The 17,953-nt window shown below is 41.7% G+C and overlaps 1 protein-coding gene and 1 pseudogene across 2 annotated transcripts in view; both read left to right on the forward strand.

The window, feature by feature from the left end:
• The window catches only part of LOC134806911 (putative zinc finger protein 487), a 47,338-nt gene extending 44,991 nt beyond the window's left edge, over positions 1–2,347 (forward strand). For both annotated transcript variants that reach the window (XR_010146864.1, XM_024346337.3), the window contains one exon: positions 585–2,347. Coding sequence is in view for 1 of the 2 variants with exons in the window: in XM_024346337.3 (XP_024202105.1) it covers positions 585–604 (20 nt within the window). In the remaining variant the exon portion in view is untranslated. The remainder of the gene's footprint in view (positions 1–584) is intronic.
• Positions 1,248–2,347, forward strand: LOC745336 (zinc finger protein 25; annotated as a pseudogene).
• Positions 2,348–17,953: the final 15,606 nt, after the last annotated feature.

Consider the following 17,953-nt stretch of genomic DNA (forward strand, 5'->3'; position numbering starts at 1 on the left):
AAATCAGAAGATGAAGCAGAACCACTGTAGACTCTAATAATTACAGTGTAATTGATCGCATAAGTGAAATCTCAGACTATGAGTTAGATGATGATATTCTAGATGAATAAAGGTATGCATATGATCCTGTTATAAGAACAGCCTGGGCCGGGTGCAGTGTCTCATGCCTGTAATCTCAGCATTTTGGGAGCCGAGGCAGGTGGATTTCTTGAGCCCAGGAGGTTAAGGCTGCAGTGAGCTGTGATGCTGCCACTGCATTACAGCCTGGGCAACAGGAGTTTGACACCAGCCTGAGTAACAAGGCAAAAAACTCCATCTCTACAAAAAATACAAAAAATTAGCCAGGCATGGTGGTACATACTTGTAATCCCATTTACTCGAGAAGCTGAGGTGGGAGCATCACCTGAGCCTGGGAGCTTGAGGCTGCAGTGAGCCATGATCGCACCACTGCACAATCCAGCCTGGGTGACAGAGCCAGACACTGTGCCAAAAAAAAAAAAAAAAAAAAAAAAGCATGTGAATATGTCTCTTTTTCATGAAAAATATGTTAACATTTATAATCTGTGATAACTTATTATTTCTAGACTGCTGCATAGATGCATAGATGATGACCTGATGGAGAAGAGACAGGAAAATCAAGACCAGCATTTGCAGAAAGTTGATTTTGTCAACAATAAAACACTGACTATGGACAGAAATGGTGTATTAGGAAAAACATTTTCTCTTGACACAAACCCTATTCTATCAAGAAAAATACGTGGCAACTGTGACTCATCTGGAATGAATTTGAATAATATTTTGGAATTAATTATTAGTAATAGAAGCTCCTTTGTAAGGAACCCTGCTGAGTGTAATGTACATGGGAAATTTCTCCTCTGTATGAAGCGTGAGAATCCTTATGCCAGAGGGAAACCTTTGGAATATGATGGAAATGGGAAAGCCGTCTCTCAGAATGAGGACTTATTTAGGCATCAGTATATTCAAACTCTTAAGCAGTGTTTTGAATACAATCAGTGTGGGAAGGATTTTCATGAAGAGGCAGCCTGCAGTACCCATAAGAGAGTGTGCTCATGGGAGACCCTGTGAATATAATGAACATGTGAGAGCCTTTTCCGATAGACCAATATTCATTGTTCATCAGAGAACTCACATAAGGAAGAGTCACTATGAATTCAATGAATGTGAGAGGAGGTCTGGTGAGAGGCCACCTGTAAATAAACACCACAGGGTTATGGAGATGAAATACTATGAGTGTAATGCGAGTGAGAATAGTTTTGGCAAGAAATCACTCCTCATTCTACGAAGTTACAGAGGAGAGAAAACTTGACTGTAGTAGACATTTGGAAGTATTCTGCAAGAAGCCAAATTTCACTCAACATCAAGAAACACATATAGGAAAGAATGCCTATAAAATTAATCAGTATGCTAGTACATTTTGCCGTAAGCCAAAGCATTCTGTATATCAGAAAACAGATACAGAGGAAAAACTCTATGAATGTAGTGAATGTGGGAAAACCTTCAGCCATAAATCCTCTTTTATCCTACAGCAGAGGATACACAGAGGAGAGAAACCCTATGAATGCACTGAATGTGGGAAAACTTTTGGATATGGTCATGCCTTGCAGTACATCAAAGAACACACATGGGACAAAACCTATGAATGTAATGAATGTGGAAAAAACTTCTGTGAGAAGTCAAATCTTCATGTACATCAGAGAACACACATAGGAGAGAAACCCTATGGATGTAATGAATGTCAGAAAGCCTTTGGTGATAGGTCAGCTCTAAAAGTACATCAGAGAATACATACTGGCGAGAAACCCTATGAGTGTAAGGAATGTGGGAAAACTTTCTCCCAGAAGCCAAACTTCATTAATCATCAGTGAACTCACACAGGAGAGAGACCCTTTGAATGCAATGAATGTCAAAAATCCTTCTCTGTGAAGTCAAAACTTAGAGAACATCAGAGAATTCACACAGGGGAGAAACCCTATGAATGTAATGAATGTGAGAAAATGTTCTACCACAAGTCATCCCTCACAGTACATCAGAGAACCCACACAGGAGAGAAACCCTATGCATGTAGTGAATGTGGGAAAACCTTCTACCAGAAGTCATCCCTCACAACACATCAGAGAACACACACAAGGGAGCAACCCTATGAATATAATGAAAGCTTTTACCAGAATCCCAACTTCACTAAACGTCAGAGAGACAACATAGAGGAAACCCTTGTCAACATCCTGAAGGCTCAGAAACCTTCACCTTCTTGGACTCGTTCCATAGCAGAAACAACCCAGGTTGGGGTGAGAACACCCAATAAAGATGAGAAATCTTTTGCCTAGAAGTGATATTTCATTGAACAGCAAATAATTGATATTTTATCTTCTTTTCTTTTCTTTTCTTTTCTTGTTGTTACTTTTTTGAGACAGAGTTTCGCTCTTATTGCCCAGGCTGGAGTGCAATGGCGTGATCTTGGCTTACCGCAACCTCTGTCTCCTGGATTCAAGCAATTCTCCTGCCTCAGCCTCCCAAGTAGCTGGGATTACAGGCATGCGCCACCATGCCTGGCTAATTTTGTATTTTTGGTAGAGACGGGGTTTTACCATGTTGGTTAGGCTGCTCTTGAACTCCCGACCTCAGGTGTCCACCCGCCTTGGCCTGCCAAAGTGTTGGGATTACAGCCACCACGCCCAGCCCTTCTTTTTTTTTGAATCAGAATCTCACTCTGTTGCCCAGGCTGGAGTGCAGTGGCACAATCTCGGTTCACTGCAACCTCCTCCTCCCGGGTTCAAGTGATTCTTGTGCCTCAGCCTCCCAAGTAGCTGCGACTACAGGCATGTGTCACCATGCTCAGCTAATTTTTGTATTTTTTGTAAAGACAGATTTTCACTATGTTGGCCAGTGTGGTCTGGAACTCCTGACCTCAAGTGATCTGCCCGCCTTGGCCTCCCAAATTGCTGGGATTACAGGTGTGAGCCACCATGCCTGACCAATAATTGATATTTTATTTTATTTTTATTTATTATCTTTTTTGAGATGGAGTCTCACTCTGTTGCCCAGGCTGGAGTGCAGTGGCACGATCTCGGCTCACTGCAACGTCTGCCTCCCTGCAACCTCCACCTCCTGGCTTCAAGTGATTCTTCTGCCTCAGCCTCCTGAGTAGCTGGGATTACAGGTGTGTGCCACCAGGCCCGGCTAATTTTTGTATTTTTAGTAGAGACAGGGTTTCGCCATGTTGGCCAGGCTGGTCTTGAACTCCTGACCTCAGGTGATCCACCTGCTTTGGCCTCCCAAAGTGCTGGGATTACAGGCATGAGCCACCACACCCGGCCTTTATTCTCACCTTAGAATCACAAGATGGTAGTGCAGGAAGAGTATACAGTATTTAACTATTTCTGCCTCATTTGAAAGATAAAATATATGGAGCCTGAGAGAATCAATGAATTATTACAGGTCACTCCTTTGTTACTGATCAAGATAAGAATTTGGTCCAGGTGCGGTGGCTCACACCTGTAATCCCAGCACTCTGGGAGGCCGAGGCAGGTGGATCACCTGAGGTCAGGAGTTCGAGACCAGCCTGGCCAACATGGGGAAACCCTGTCTCTACTAAAATACAAAAAATTAGCTGGGCATGATGGCGGGCACCTGTAATCTCAGCTACTCGAGAGGCTGAGGCAGGAGAACTGCTTGAACCTGGGAGGTGGAGGTTGCAGTGAGCCGAGATCGTGCCACTGCATGCCAGCCTGGGCGACAGAGCAAGACTGTTTCAAAAAAAAAAAGTTTCGTGATTTCTTTATTCCTTTGCATAGCTGAAACAAGTCTTATCAAAAGATTGTGAAACTGTAATCAAATTAGAACAAATATTTAAAAAAATCTTGTACTGAAGCATTCATTCTATTTTTTAGAGTTTCTGTGAATTGTTCAACAATATTCCCAGTATTATATTCATAGGAAAACAGATAAACAGCACAACATGAGTGTTTCCTACCACATCAATTTTAATGAAGACACTTTCTATATTAGGATCCTGTCATTTATAAATTGTTTGTATTTTAAATTTTTTTGTGTCTTAGCGACATAAATTGTTAATCATTGGGATACATGTGTTTACTTTCACCCAGTGAAAAATTGCATGTCTAAGCTCAACACAATCTGGTCATAGAGATGTCTCCACATTGTTCAAATGGTCTCTTCTGTGTAGCATTTTAGGAAGTTGGATCCAGGAGCAGCAAGGCGGGCCAGATTTCTCCTAACTTTATTCTTACCTCCTCTTTCCCAGCATTACCTTTACTCTTCACATTTTTCCAAGATCAGTAGAAAATGAACAGATCCCAGGTGAGTTGTTTAGTTGTTATTATCAGCTTTATTTATAATGCAATGTATGAGGCTTTTAAGGCTCATTAGAATGGAAATATAGAAATCAACAGGAAAATAGACAATAGCAGACTGATAGCATGATTTAATACATAGGTAAGTACAAGTTTTATGGTCTTTCATAGTTATCAAAATTGAGCTGTAAATTTGAATCTTTTTGATAGCCATTGCACAATGCAGACATCTGTCACATGATTTACATTTCCATAAAGAAAAACCATATTGATTATGAATGGGGCATGAAGACTTCCTGGCAATGAGTCTAAAATTGTTCTCTTTTTGCACTCTGTATGGGCGATGAAGTGTACAACCTTCCAATAACTTAGAAATTCAACCTCTTTCAGTAGTTCTTCAGTGGGAACAAAGGACTCAAGAGCTATGAGAAAACTCAGTGAATATAGGTTTTCAGAGAATCAAAATATTGTAGTCTAGTGTGGTATGTAGATTAGTAGAGTAACCACTAGCCATATGTGGATATTGAAATATAATTAAAATATATTTCATAAGTCACATAGTAACATTTTAAGTGCTTAGTTGCCACATGTGGCTAGTGGCTACCAAATTGGACAGCACTGCTCTAGGCCATTTTCTGGTGTTGCTGCTTGATACAGGGATAAAATGTAGAGTATCTGGAGGAAGAAATCAAGTGCATCTTCAGACTATTTCAGTAAATCATTTTTTTCCCCATTTAGGCTGTATTTATGGGGTAGTATAGACAGTTTGCAGTTACACTCTCTGGCATTTGTGCCTGTAATTCTATTTCACATTTCAGACCTTTCTTTTCTGAACAAACCAGAAGAGGTAAAGGAACTGAGAAAGTGTGATTAATGGTATAAATTGAAATGGATATGTTATGTTCCAACATTAATATAATAGTTGATAAACCAAGATTCAGAGCAAAACCAAAATACACACATTACAAAAAATATGAATGGCTGAATTTCTTATCCAAGACAGACTATTATACTGGTTTAAAAAACCAAAATGCAGCCATATTGTTTCTTAAAAACATGCTTTTAAGAAATCTAAAAGGCTGGGCGGGGTGGCTCACACCTGTAATCCCAGCACTTTGGGAGGCCGAGGGGGGTGCGGATCACCTGAGGTTGGGAGTTCGAGACCAGCCTGACCAACATGGAAAAACTTCGTCTCCACTAAAAATACAAAATTAGCCTGGCTTGGTGGTGCATGCTTGTAATCCCAGCTACTCGGGAGGCTGAGGCAGGAGAATCGCTTGAACCTGGGAGGCGGAGGTTGCGGTGAGCCAAGATTGCGCCATTGCACTACAGCCTGGGCAACAAGAGTGAAACTCCTTCTCAAAAAAAAAAAAAAAAAAAAGTCTAAAAGAGATGAAGGAAGGAAAGCAAAGAACTGGGCAAAATATTTTTGGCAAAAGCAATTAAAAGGCAAATAAGAGCACCTTTATTTATATCAAAGTGGAACTTGTACCCGTAATGGTATGAAAATAGATATCACACAATGGTAAATAGCAAAATTAGGCAAGAGGATAAAAGCCATCTTTTTATATAGCCAAATACAAAAGCAGCTGCTACCTTGGTTATAGAAAACTATTAAGAGAGGCAAGAAACCTCTTTCAGCTTATGACAGATCAAAGAGATTAAAAATAAGGAAAGATAGCCAGCTAGCCTGTATTCTACCCAATGGAATATTTTACTCTTCAAGGAAAAATTGCAAAGATTGAAGAGATAATCATACCTAAAATTCAGTGGTATTTATTCTGTGTCAGATGGTTTTCTAAATATCTTAAACTTATAAAATCTAATCTCAACAGCAAACGTGTAACATAGATATCATTGTTTTCCCAAAATAGAACTGAAGTAAAAAGATTAAGTGCCATGCCTATTATGGGATCTAGGTCAACAAATTTTTCATCACTCATTTTTCATCATTAGATCATATTCTGGTCACTAAGAATCTTTTTTTTTGAGGCAGAGTCTTGCTCTATCACCCAGGCTGGAGTGCAGTGGCACGATCTCAGCTCACTGCAACCTCCACCTTCCAGGATCAAGCGATTCTCCTGCCTCAGCCTCCTGATTAGCTGGGATTACAGACGCGTGCGACCATGCCTGGCTAATTTTTTGTGTTTTTAAATGAGATGGGGTTCCATCGTATTAGCCAGGATGGTCTCGATTTCCTGACCTCGTGATCTGCCTGCCTCCGCCTCCCAAAGTGCTGGGATTACAGGCGTGAGCCACCGTGCCCGGCCCAGAAACATTTTTTTCTTTTTTTTTTGAGATGGAGTTTTGCTCTTGTTGCCCAGGCTGGAGTGCAATGGCGCAATCTCCGCTCACTGCAGACTCCGCCTCCCGGGTTCAGGAAATTCTCCTGCCTCAGCCTTCGGAGTAGCTGGGATTACAGGCATGTGCCACCACGCCTGGCTAATTTTTTGTATTTTTAGTAGAGATGGGGTTTCACTGTGTTAGCCAGGATGGTGTCCATCTTCCGACTTCAGGTGATCCCCCAGCCTGGGCCTCCCAAAGTACTGGGATTACAGGCGTGAGCCACTGTGCCCGGCCCGAACATTTTTAATACTAAAAAGTAGAAATTTGTTAGAAGTAGAATTTTGAGGCCGGGCGCAGTGGCCCACGCCTGTATTCCCAGCATTTTGGGAGGCCGAGGTGGGTGCATCACCAGAGGTCAGGAGTTCGAGACCAGCCTGGCCAACTTGGCAAAACTCCGCCTCTACCAAAAATACAAAAAAAAAAAAAAAAAAAAAAATTAGCCGGGCATGGTGGCAGGCGCCTGTAGTCCCAGCTACTCAGGCTGAGGCAGGAGAATTGCTTAAACAGGGAGGCGGAGTTTGGAGTGAGCCAAGATGGCTCCACTGCACTCCAGCCTGGGTGACAGAGCAAGACCCTGTCTCAAAAAAAAAAAAAAAAAAAAAAAAAAAGAATTTCAAGATATTACATCCTTAATTGTGAGCTTTAAAACTGAAAGGAATAGATAAATTACTTATGATATGTAATCATAAAAGAAATCATCCCTTAAATAAAACTTTGGACTTAAATATCAAAATCCAAATTATTAATTATCTGGAATAAATTGTAAGGAGAATACATGACAACTTTAGGGCAACAAGTAAATTTATTGCAGAATACTGTAACATTTTTAAAACTAAACTGAAAATAATTATGAATTATATATTTGCTCAAAGAAACTGGAAAAAAAGCAAAGCAGGACAAGGTTAGGATAAAATCATAAATGAATATAATTAAAACATAAAAAGGAGCAAAGCTAAGTGTAAAACTAAAAGCAGTTTGTTGCAACTAGTCATAAAAGTGATTAAATCTAAAGCTGGCATTAATAAGGAAGCAAGGTAATAAAACAAAAATATAAACAGCTTTGAGAAAGTACACCTAATAACAAAATCTTGTAACACAACAAATGAAAATCACAAAAAATATAGGGAGACTACATCGAGGATTATAGCAATGAATAAATACAGCATGTTCTATTAGAATATCCTCTCCATGAAAGTAGTAATTTTGTTCACAACAATCTTTCCAACACTGTAGCAGCAGATGCTCAATATATATTCACTGAATAAATGACTGACCAAGTAGGGTTTATATCAAAGAAAGTATGGCTACTTCAACTATAAGAAACTTACTGGAGGCCAGGAGTGGTGGCTTACTCCTGTAATCCCAGCACTTTGGGAGGATGAGGTGAGAGGATCGCTTGAGGCCAGGAGTTTGAGACCAGCCTGGGCAATATGGCAAAATCCTGTCTCTACAAAAAAAATATGAAAAAATTAGCTGGGTATGGTGGCCTATGCGTGTAGTCCTGGCTACTCAGAAGAATCACCTGAGCCCAGGAGGTCAATGGTGTGGTGAACAGTGATCACGCCAGCCCAGGCAACAGAGACAGACCCTGGCTCAAAAAGAAAAACCAAAACAAAAACACTCCCCAACTTCTTGGAGATACTACATCAACATATTTAACTTGAATACAGAATTATATGAAAGTCACTAGGCTGGGTGCAGTGGCTCATGCCAAGGAAGGAGGATTGCTTGAGGCCAGGAGTTCAAGACCAACCTGGCCAACATAGAAAGACTCCATTTCTAAAAAAGTGAAAAAAATTTAAAAAGTCACTAGCTAACAGGTAATTAGATACACATTTATTTATTTATTTATTTTTATTTATTTTTTGAGATGGAGTCTCGCTCTGTCGCCCTGGCTGGAGTGCAATAGTGCAATCTCGGCTCACTGCAACCTCCACCTCCTGGGTTCAAGCAATTCTCATGTCTCAGGCTCCTGAGTAGCTGAGTTTATAGGCGCCGGCCACCAAGCCTGGCTAATTTTTGTATTTTTAGTAGAGACGGGGTTTTACCATGTTGGCCAAGCTGATCTCGAACTCCTGACCCCAGGTGATCTTCCTGCCTCCGCCTCCCAAAGTGTTGGGATTACAGGCGTGAGCCACCACACCTGGCCTAGATACAAATGTTAAACATGTTAGCCAATAACAAGTTCCAAGTAGAAATGGAAGAAAAATGGGAATACTTGTAATGTCAAAAATGATAAATTAGGCATAAATTTAGTTTCACTGAGAAAGGTACATTGGAGCAAAGTCCTGAAGGAAGAATCATAAAAAATACTAAATCCAATAGAAGGCTTAAAAAGAGAAAAAAGATCAAAGAACAGCTGGAACAAGAAGAAAAATAGAAACAAATAAGTTATAGACTTAAACAGTCACATCAGTATTCACGTTACATACAAATGCCCCAAATATCCAAAGGCAGATGTTGCCAAATTGGATTTTAAAAAAAGCAATGCCCATTTATATACTATAGACAAGAAACTCATATTAATATAAAGACAGAAATAGCTTAAAAGTAGAAGGATTGAGGCCGGCGTGCTGGCTCATGCCTATAATCCCAGCACTTTGAGAAGCTGAAGGCGGGTGGATCGCCTGAGGTCAGGAGTTTGAGACGATCCTGGGCAACATGGTGAAACCCCATCTCTACTAAAAATACAAAAATTAGCCAGTGTGGTGGCAGGTGCCTGTAATCCCAGCTACTCGGGAGGCTGAGGCAGGAGAATTGCTTGGCCTGGTGAGCTGGAGGTTGCAGTGAGCTGAGATCGTGCCACTGTACTCCAGCCTGGGCAACAGACCAAGACCCTGTCTCAAACAAAACAAAACAAACAAAAAGAAAATAAATAAAACAAACAAACAGATTTTCTCCCATTTCTTCTTGTGATTTTCCCCCCATATTCAGTTGTTTTGCTTATCTTAGTTCTTACTGTTATAGCCTGAGTTTTCCTGAAGTAGCTCTACTTTTTTTTTTTTTTTTTTTTTTTTTGAGATGGAGTTTTGCTCTTGTTGCACGAGCTGGAGTGCAATGGCACAATCTTGGCTCACTGCAACCTCCACCTTCTGGGTTCAAGCAGTTCTCCTGCCTCAGCCTCCCAAGTAGCTGGGATTACAGGTGCCGGCCACCATGCCTGGCTAATTTTTTGTTTTTTTTGAGATGGAATTTCACTCTTGTTGCCCAGGCTGGAGTGCAATGGCATGATCTCGGCTCACCACAACCTCTGCCTCCCAGGTTCAAGCTATTCCCCTGCCTCAGCCTCCTGAGTAGCTGGGATTACAGGCATGCACCTCTATGCTTGACTAATTTTGTATTTTTAGTAGAGATGGGGTTTCTCCATGTTGGTCAGGCTGGTCTCAAACTCCCAACCTCAGGTGATTTCCCCGCCTCAGACTCCCAAAGTGCTGGGATTACAGGCATGAGCCACCATGCCTGGCCTTTTTTTTTTCTTTTTTTTTTTTTTTGAGACAGAGTCTCACTCTGTCTCCCGGGGGCATGATCTCGGCTCACTGCTACCTCCGCCTCGCAGGTTCAAGCGATTCTCCTGCCTCAGCCTCCTGAGTAGCTGGGACTACAGACATGTGCCACTATGCCTGGCTAATTTTTAATTTTTGTATTTTTAGTAGAGATGGGGTTTCACCATGTTGGTTAGGATGGTCTCGAATTCCTCACCTTAGGTGATTCACCCGCCTCAGCCTTCCAAAGTACTGGGATTACAGGCCCGTGAACCACCATGCCCAGCCTCTACTTCATTTTTTATTCATTTTCCATAAGTGAATAACTCTATGTTTAGTGCAGGTTGCTAATTTTATTGTTATGTTTCAGAGAATTTTATTCTTATTCTTTGTGTCCTGTTCTCCAGGCACCTGTGTGGGTTCCCTCAGACCTGGCCCCAGTACTTTTGCCTTTCCTTGGGAGCCATCTGATTCACTGCTGGTTTCAGCAGCCACCAACATGCCAGTGACTCCGCAGTCCTCAGCTTCATTACGGGCTTCCCTTCTGAGCTCCAGAACCACTCATCCAGCTCCCTCCTGAAGATCCCTGCCTGCCCGTTCCACAGACACTTCAAGCACAACATGTCCGAGACCCCTCTAGCCCTTACCTTTTGCCCAGCCTCTTTCTTTGCACTTCCCAGTCTTTGTAAATGGCACCTGGATTTACCTGGAGGCTCATAAAGAAACTCTGGGAGATAATTTCCCCATCTTTCTTTTGCACCATGAATTTGGGACCAATATCTCTTAATGTCTTATTTTGTAGGATCAATTCTTCTTTCCAGGAGTTAGCTAACGTCTTTTGTAAAGAGCCAGATAGCGAATATTTTATGCCTTGTGGACCAAGAAATAAAATCAAGGATATATGTAGGACTTATTGAGCAAGTGATAGAAGAAATTTCCACAATTTTTGTTTTGTTTTGTTTTATTTTGTTTGTTTGTTTTGATATGAGGTCTTTGGCCTCACTCTGTTGCCAGGCTGAAGTGCAATGGTGTGATCACGGCTCACTGCAGCCTAGACCTCCTAGGCTCAAGTGATTCTTCCACGTCAGCCTCCTGAGTAGCTGGGACCACACAGCCACCACGCTGCCACATCCTGCCATGAGCTGCTAATTTAAAAAAATTTCTGTGAAGACGGGGTTTTGCCACATTGCCCAGGCTACCGCCAGTTTTTGTTGATGAAATTCAAAATATAATCATGATTGTGTTATAGTGTTTTGCAATACAGGTCTACTAATGAGAAAAGTGGAATTCTTTTGGGGTGGTTAACATTTTGCTTAATTGAGGTTCTTTGTTACTATTCTATGTCATCAAAATCTATTGCAAATCATCATCTGCTAATGTTGAATTGTAATGAGCTTTCACATATTTCATCTTTGAAAATGTGTTTCACATAGGTACTACCAGTTACTGATACCAGTCCACAAACATGATTTTATTTTATTATTTTATTTTATTTTATTTTATTTTGAGATGGAGTCTCGCTCTATCGCCCAGGCTGGAGTGTAGTGGCATGATCTCGGCTCACTGCAAGCTCCACCTCCTGAGTTCACGCCATTCTCCTGCCTCAGCGTCCCAAGTAGCTGGGACTACAAGCGCCCGCCACCACGCCCGGCTAATTTTTTTGTATTTTTTAGAAGAGACGGGGTTTCACCATGTTAGCCAGAATGATTTCGATTTCCTGACCTCGTGATCCGCCGGCCTCGGCCTCCCAAAGTCATGATTTTATTTTTTAAAAATAAATTTAACGTGTATTTTTGAGGCTTACAACATGTTATGGGATATGTATAGATAGTAAAGTGTTTAGTGAAGCAGATTAATGGATCTGTCATCTCACATAGTTGCTTTTGTTGTGACAAGAGCAGCTACAATTTACTTAATAAAAATCCCTAATAGAATTTTACTAATTTTAGTCCTTATGTTGTACATTAGAACTCTAAAGGTGTTCAGGCCAGGCGTGGTGGCTCATGCCTGTAATCCCAGCACTTTTGGAGGCCGAGGCAGGTGGATCACCTGAGGTCAGCAGTTTGAGACCAGCCTGACCAACATGGAGAAACCCCGTCTCTACTAAAAATACAAAATTAGCTGGGTGTGGTGTCGCATGCCTGTAATCCCAGCTACTCAGGTGGCTGAGGCAGGAGAATTCCTTGAACCTGGGAGGCGGAGGTTGCGGTGAGCTGAGATTGCCCCATTGCACTCCAGCCCAGGCAACAAGAGCGAAACTCCTTCTCAAAAACAAACAAACAAACAAACAACAACAACAACAAAACTCTAATGGTGTTCATCCTACATATTTAAAAGTTTGTATCCTTTGACCTACATTTCCGCATTTCCTTTACCACCCCTCCAACACCTGTGGAAACCACTGCTTTATTCTCTGTCTTTGTATTTGAACTCTTTCTAAAAATATGGCTAACAACCTGGCATGATGGCTCACACCTGTAATCCCAGCACTTTGGGAGGCCGAAGAGGGTGGATTGCCTGAGACTAGGAGTTCAGACCAGCCTGGGCGACATGGCGAAACCCTGTCTCTACAAACAGTAAAAATACCCAGGTGTGGTGATGCATGCTTGTAGTCCCAGCTACTTGGGAGGTTGAAGTGGGAGGATCACTTGAGCCTGGGAGGTCGAGGCTGCAGTGAGCCATGATTGTGCCACTGGACAGCCTGGGAGACAGAGCAAGACCCTTCCTCAAAAAAAAAAAAAAAAAATATATATATATATATATATATATATATGGCTTCCAAATAAGCTGTGATGAAATATTCCAGCTAATTAGATAAGAAAACTACCCACACTCCACTGTGCCTTAAAAATCTGACACTCAAAGCCCATTTCTCTTGTTTTGACGTGATATGCACTGGTAATAAAAAGCTAAAATAGGCCAGGCGCATTGGCTCATGCCTGTAATCCCAGTCCTTTGGGAGGCTAAGGCAGGAGAATGGCTTGAACCTGGGAGGCAGAGGTTGTAGTCAGCCAAGATTGCGCCACTGCACTCCAGCCTAGGCGGCAGAACAAGACTCCATCTCAAAAAAAAAAAAAAAAAAAAAAAGCGAAAATAAAATGTCACAAGATGGCATTAGGCCTGGCACTTGAAATGCAGCGAAGTTATAACTGAATCCATGTCTTGTGATTTGTAGTGTGCTGGGCAGCAGTGAGAGTGCCACATACAGTCTGTGGTGACTGTTTGTCCCTGCTGTTGTGTGAAAGCAGCTTAGACAATACACAAACACGCATGCTTGTGTTCTTATAAAATTTTATTTATGGACACTGAAATTTGAATTTTGTATAATTTTTACATATATGTGTCCCAAAATATTCTTTTGATTTTTTCCTAACCATTGGAAAATGTAAAAAATGTAACAACCATTCCTGGTTCCTGTACAGAATGGGGCAGGCCAGATTTGGCTGTGAATTGCTTGCCAACTCCTGCCGGTTCTTACACCTGAATGTGGGTGGTCATCCTGCCCTCTGGTCTTTGCCTTGCATTTCCTCTTAAGCCCTTCTCCACTCTTCTTAAAATCACTGCCCCTAAGATGCAAACCTGGACATCTAACTCTAGTGCTTACTTCACCTCTTTATTGGCTCCCTGTTACCCACAGCTGTGATCTTGAAGTGGTGGGTTCGAGATATACCTTAGGGAGTGCTTAAGAAAATCAGTACACTTGAGGCTGGGCGTGAGGCTCACACCTGTAAGCCCAGGACTTGAGGTCAGGAGTTTGAGACCAGCCTGGCCAACATGGTGAAACCCCATCTCTACTAAAAATACAAAAAAAAAAAAAAAAAAAAAAAAAGCTGGGCATGGTAGTGCACACCTGTAATGTCATCTACTCAGGAGGCTGAGGCAGGAGAATCACTTGGACCTGGGAGGCGGAGGTTGCAGTGAGCCGAGATCACACCACTGCACTCCAGCCTGGGCAGCAGAGTGAGACTCCATCTCAAAAAAAAAAAAAAATCAGCACGCTGGAAGAAAATACTAGCCTAGCTGTTTACATTATTTACACTCACAAAAAAGAAACTTTATAGTACATATGTTTAACTTATGATAAAATATTTAGGGAAAGGAATTTATCCCAAATTACTTATAATCATCTAGCTCTTGATTTTGCTTCTGCATCTGTATCTTAATATAGCTCTATCCTTTCACCAACAAACAGTAGTATTTGTAGTTCTATTAACCTGCCCTGTGTTTTCAGTGTCCCCAGGTTTTTTTTTTTTTTTTTTGCTTTGTCTTTGGCCCATAATGCATTGTTATTATTATTATTAGAGACGGAGTCTTGCTCTGTCTCCCAGTTTGGAGTACAATGGCATGATCTCGGCTCACTGCAACCTCCGCCTCCCAGGTTCAAGCGATTCTCCCACCTCAGCCTCCTGAGTAGCTGGGATTACAGGCGTATGCCACCACACCCAGCTAATTTTTGTAGTTTTAGTAGAGATGGGGTTTCACCATGTTGGCCAGGCTGGTCTTCAGTTCCTGACCTCAGGTGATCTGCCCGCCTGGGGCTCTCAATGTGTTGGGATTACAGGTGTGAGCCACTGCACCCAGCCCCATGATACATTATTGATGTGTGAGGACTCAATGCGTTAATTTCTTAAGGTAGCAAAACAGAATTGAACACTTTCCCGGGTGTGGCCATTACCTTTTAGATTCTTCTTGCATTTCTTCTGCAAAACCTTATTGCAGGCATATTTTTAACTATGTCTTTCAATGATATAATTAACCCTTTGAGAGCAGTGTTTTAAAGTATTAATTTTTATATCCCCAGAACATAAGACAGTTCCAGCACATTGGGGAACTTTAGATTTTTTTTTCCCACAAATCAATAAATTAATACATGGTTAAGGTACTTTTGTGATTTGTTCTCCCACAGGATATAATGCCAAATAAAGGACAGAGTAGGTATGCTGTGTGACATTTTTTCTTTGAGTATCAATAGTGAACATGACAAGATATTAGATCCCAAACATTGCATAGTGTTTGTTGTAGTCACTGTAAAATGAACACAGATGTACTTTTTCAGGGATCAGTGTCGCTCAAGGATGTGACTGTGGGCTTCACCCAGGAGGAGTGGTAGCATCTGGGCCCTATTGAGAGGACCCTGTACATGAATGTAATGCTGAAGAACTACAGCCTCCTCATCTCAGTGGGTAAGGATTGTGTTTTATATACTTCAAATAGCATTCATTTCTTTTTTAGCAGTTGATATACATGATCCTTTATAGAGATGAATTATTTTTTAGGGTTGAAATTTAGGTTTCAAAGGAGACCCTGGGCTGTAGGTATGAGGTGACCTTTTTTGGTCACTGGAAACTTTTTTCCCCTCTCCTAGTGAAAAGCTTAAGTGGAACTATTGACTACAGCTCCTAAAACTGCACCTTTTTCTTCAGAAGCCTTGAAGCTATAAGCCTGGCTGAGTCCTAAGTCATTTCTCATTCACAGGGTATTGCATTAGCAAGCCAAAGGTGGTCTTCAAGTTGCAGCAAGGAGAGGAGGCATGGATATTAGAGGAAGAGTCCTCAAGCCAAAGCCACTTTGGTGAGTAGTGAGTACCTACCCACTGTAAGCCTAGTGAGATTGGTCCCTGTCCATTCAGGTGTCTGCTCTTTGCTATTTTAAAGGAATTTTATATTTCATTTCATTTATTTATTTATTTATTGGGTTACAAACAACTGAAATTTATTTCTCCCAGTTTTTGGGGCTAGAAGTCCAAGACCAGGGTGCTAGCATGCTAGCATGGTCAGGTTCTGGTGAGGGCCCTCTTCCAGGTTGCAGACTGCCAATGTCACGTTACATCCTCACATAGTGGAGAGAGAGAGCTAGAGAGCTCTTTGGGGGTCTTTTTTTAAGACTTTTATTTTAGGTTCAGTGGGGTACATGTGAAGGTTTGTTTACATAGGTAAACTCATGTCATGGGGGAGTTTTATTTTTTAGAGGCACCACTGTAAAAGTGGCCTAGAATAATCGGTCTGTTTTCCTTAATAAATATAATACACTTCCAAGTAATGACCTCATAGCTGAGTGTTCTTGGGTTTTCACTTGAATTTTTTAGACAGAGTTATTATTCTCAGCATTTACAAAAATCTAATTCTTGCCTATCTCATTTTAGATCTTTTTCTTATTTATTCCCTTCTATTGTCTTATTTTAATTGTGTATCATTTATTCATTCAACAAGTATGAAGTTTTTTATTAATTTACATGCCAGTTAGGTTTACAGCTGGGGATAGACCTGTGGAAAATATGATGATCCTACTGTGAGGAAGTTTATACTTTTGTTTTGGAGGAGACTAAAATGTGGTGTGATATTTTAGCAAATGTTTTTAAACCCCTTTGGGGTCAAAATCAGAACACAAATTTTAATGATGTGAGGGAGAATGTGAGCCGTGTAGTTTCTGAATATTCTAGGCATTGGAGGATTTTGAGCAAAGAAGTGACAGGATCTGACTCACCTCTCTCTGGCTTTCATGAAGAGAACATGCCAGCTGAGGGGTGGCAGACTGGGGAGCAGGCAGCAGTAAATCCTGCAATGGCCCACAACAGTGATGGCGCCTGCACTAGCTCAGTAGAGTTAGGGAGGTCATGTGAAGGGTTTTATTTCTGGATGTTTGTTGAAGGTGTTCCCCAAACAGGATTTGTTAGATTGGTTTTGGAGTACAAGAAAAAGTGGTGTTTGATACATAAGAGATATATAGTCTGGGCGCAGTGGCTCACGCCTGTAATCCTAGCACTTTGGGAGGCCGAGGCGGGAAGATCATGAGGTCAGGAGATCGAGACCATCCTGGCCAACACGGTGAAACCCCATCTCTACTAAAAATACAAAAAATTAGCTGGGCGTGGTGTCAGGCGCCTGTAGTCCCAGCTATTCCGGAGGCTGAGGCAGGAGAATGGCGTGAACCCGGGAGGCAGAGCTTGCAGCGAGCCGAGATTGCGCCACTGCGCTCCAGCCTGGGCGACAGAGCGAGACTCCGTCTCAAAAAAAAAAAAAAAAAAAGACATATATATATATATATGTATATGGAGAGAGAGAGAGAGAGAGACATCTCTTGTGTCACACAGCATACCTACTCTGTCCTGTATTTGGTATTTTATATATATATATATATATATATATTTTTTTTTTTTTTTTTTTTTGAGATGGAGTCTCACTCTGTTGCCCAGGCTGGAGTGCAGTGGCATGATCTCGGCTCACTGCAACTTCTGCCTCTCGGGTTCAGCATACCTACTCTGTCCTGTATTTGGTATTTCATATATATATATATATTTTTTCTTTTTCTTTTTTTTTTTTTTTGAGATGGAGTCTCTGTTGCCCAGGCTGGAGTGCAGTGGCATGATCTCGGCTCACTGCAACTTCCGCCTCCCGGGTTCAAGTGATCCTCCTGCCTCAGCCTCCCAAGTAGTTGGGATTATAGCTGTGTTGCCACCATGCCGGCTAATTTTTGTATTTTTAGTAGAGACGGGGTTTCGCCACAGTGGCCAGGCTGGTCACGAACTCCTGACTCAAGTGATCTGCCCACCTCGGCCTCCCAAAGTGCTGGGAATACATGCGTGAGCCACCGTGCCCAGTCCATAGAGCTATAATTTATTGAGTTGGCGAAAAATGGGATGCAATAGTGCTGGGAGGAAATTGATAAGAATGTAGGTAAATCTAGGCTGGGCGCGGTGGCTCACGCCTGTAATCCCAGCACTTTGGGAGGCCTAGGCGGGTGGATCACGAGGTCAGGAGATTGAGACCATCCTGGCTAACATGGAGAAACCCTGTC

Source organism: Pan troglodytes, chromosome 8 (genome assembly GCF_028858775.2).
Source record: "Pan troglodytes isolate AG18354 chromosome 8, NHGRI_mPanTro3-v2.0_pri, whole genome shotgun sequence".
Taxonomy (NCBI): Eukaryota; Metazoa; Chordata; class Mammalia; order Primates; family Hominidae; genus Pan; species Pan troglodytes.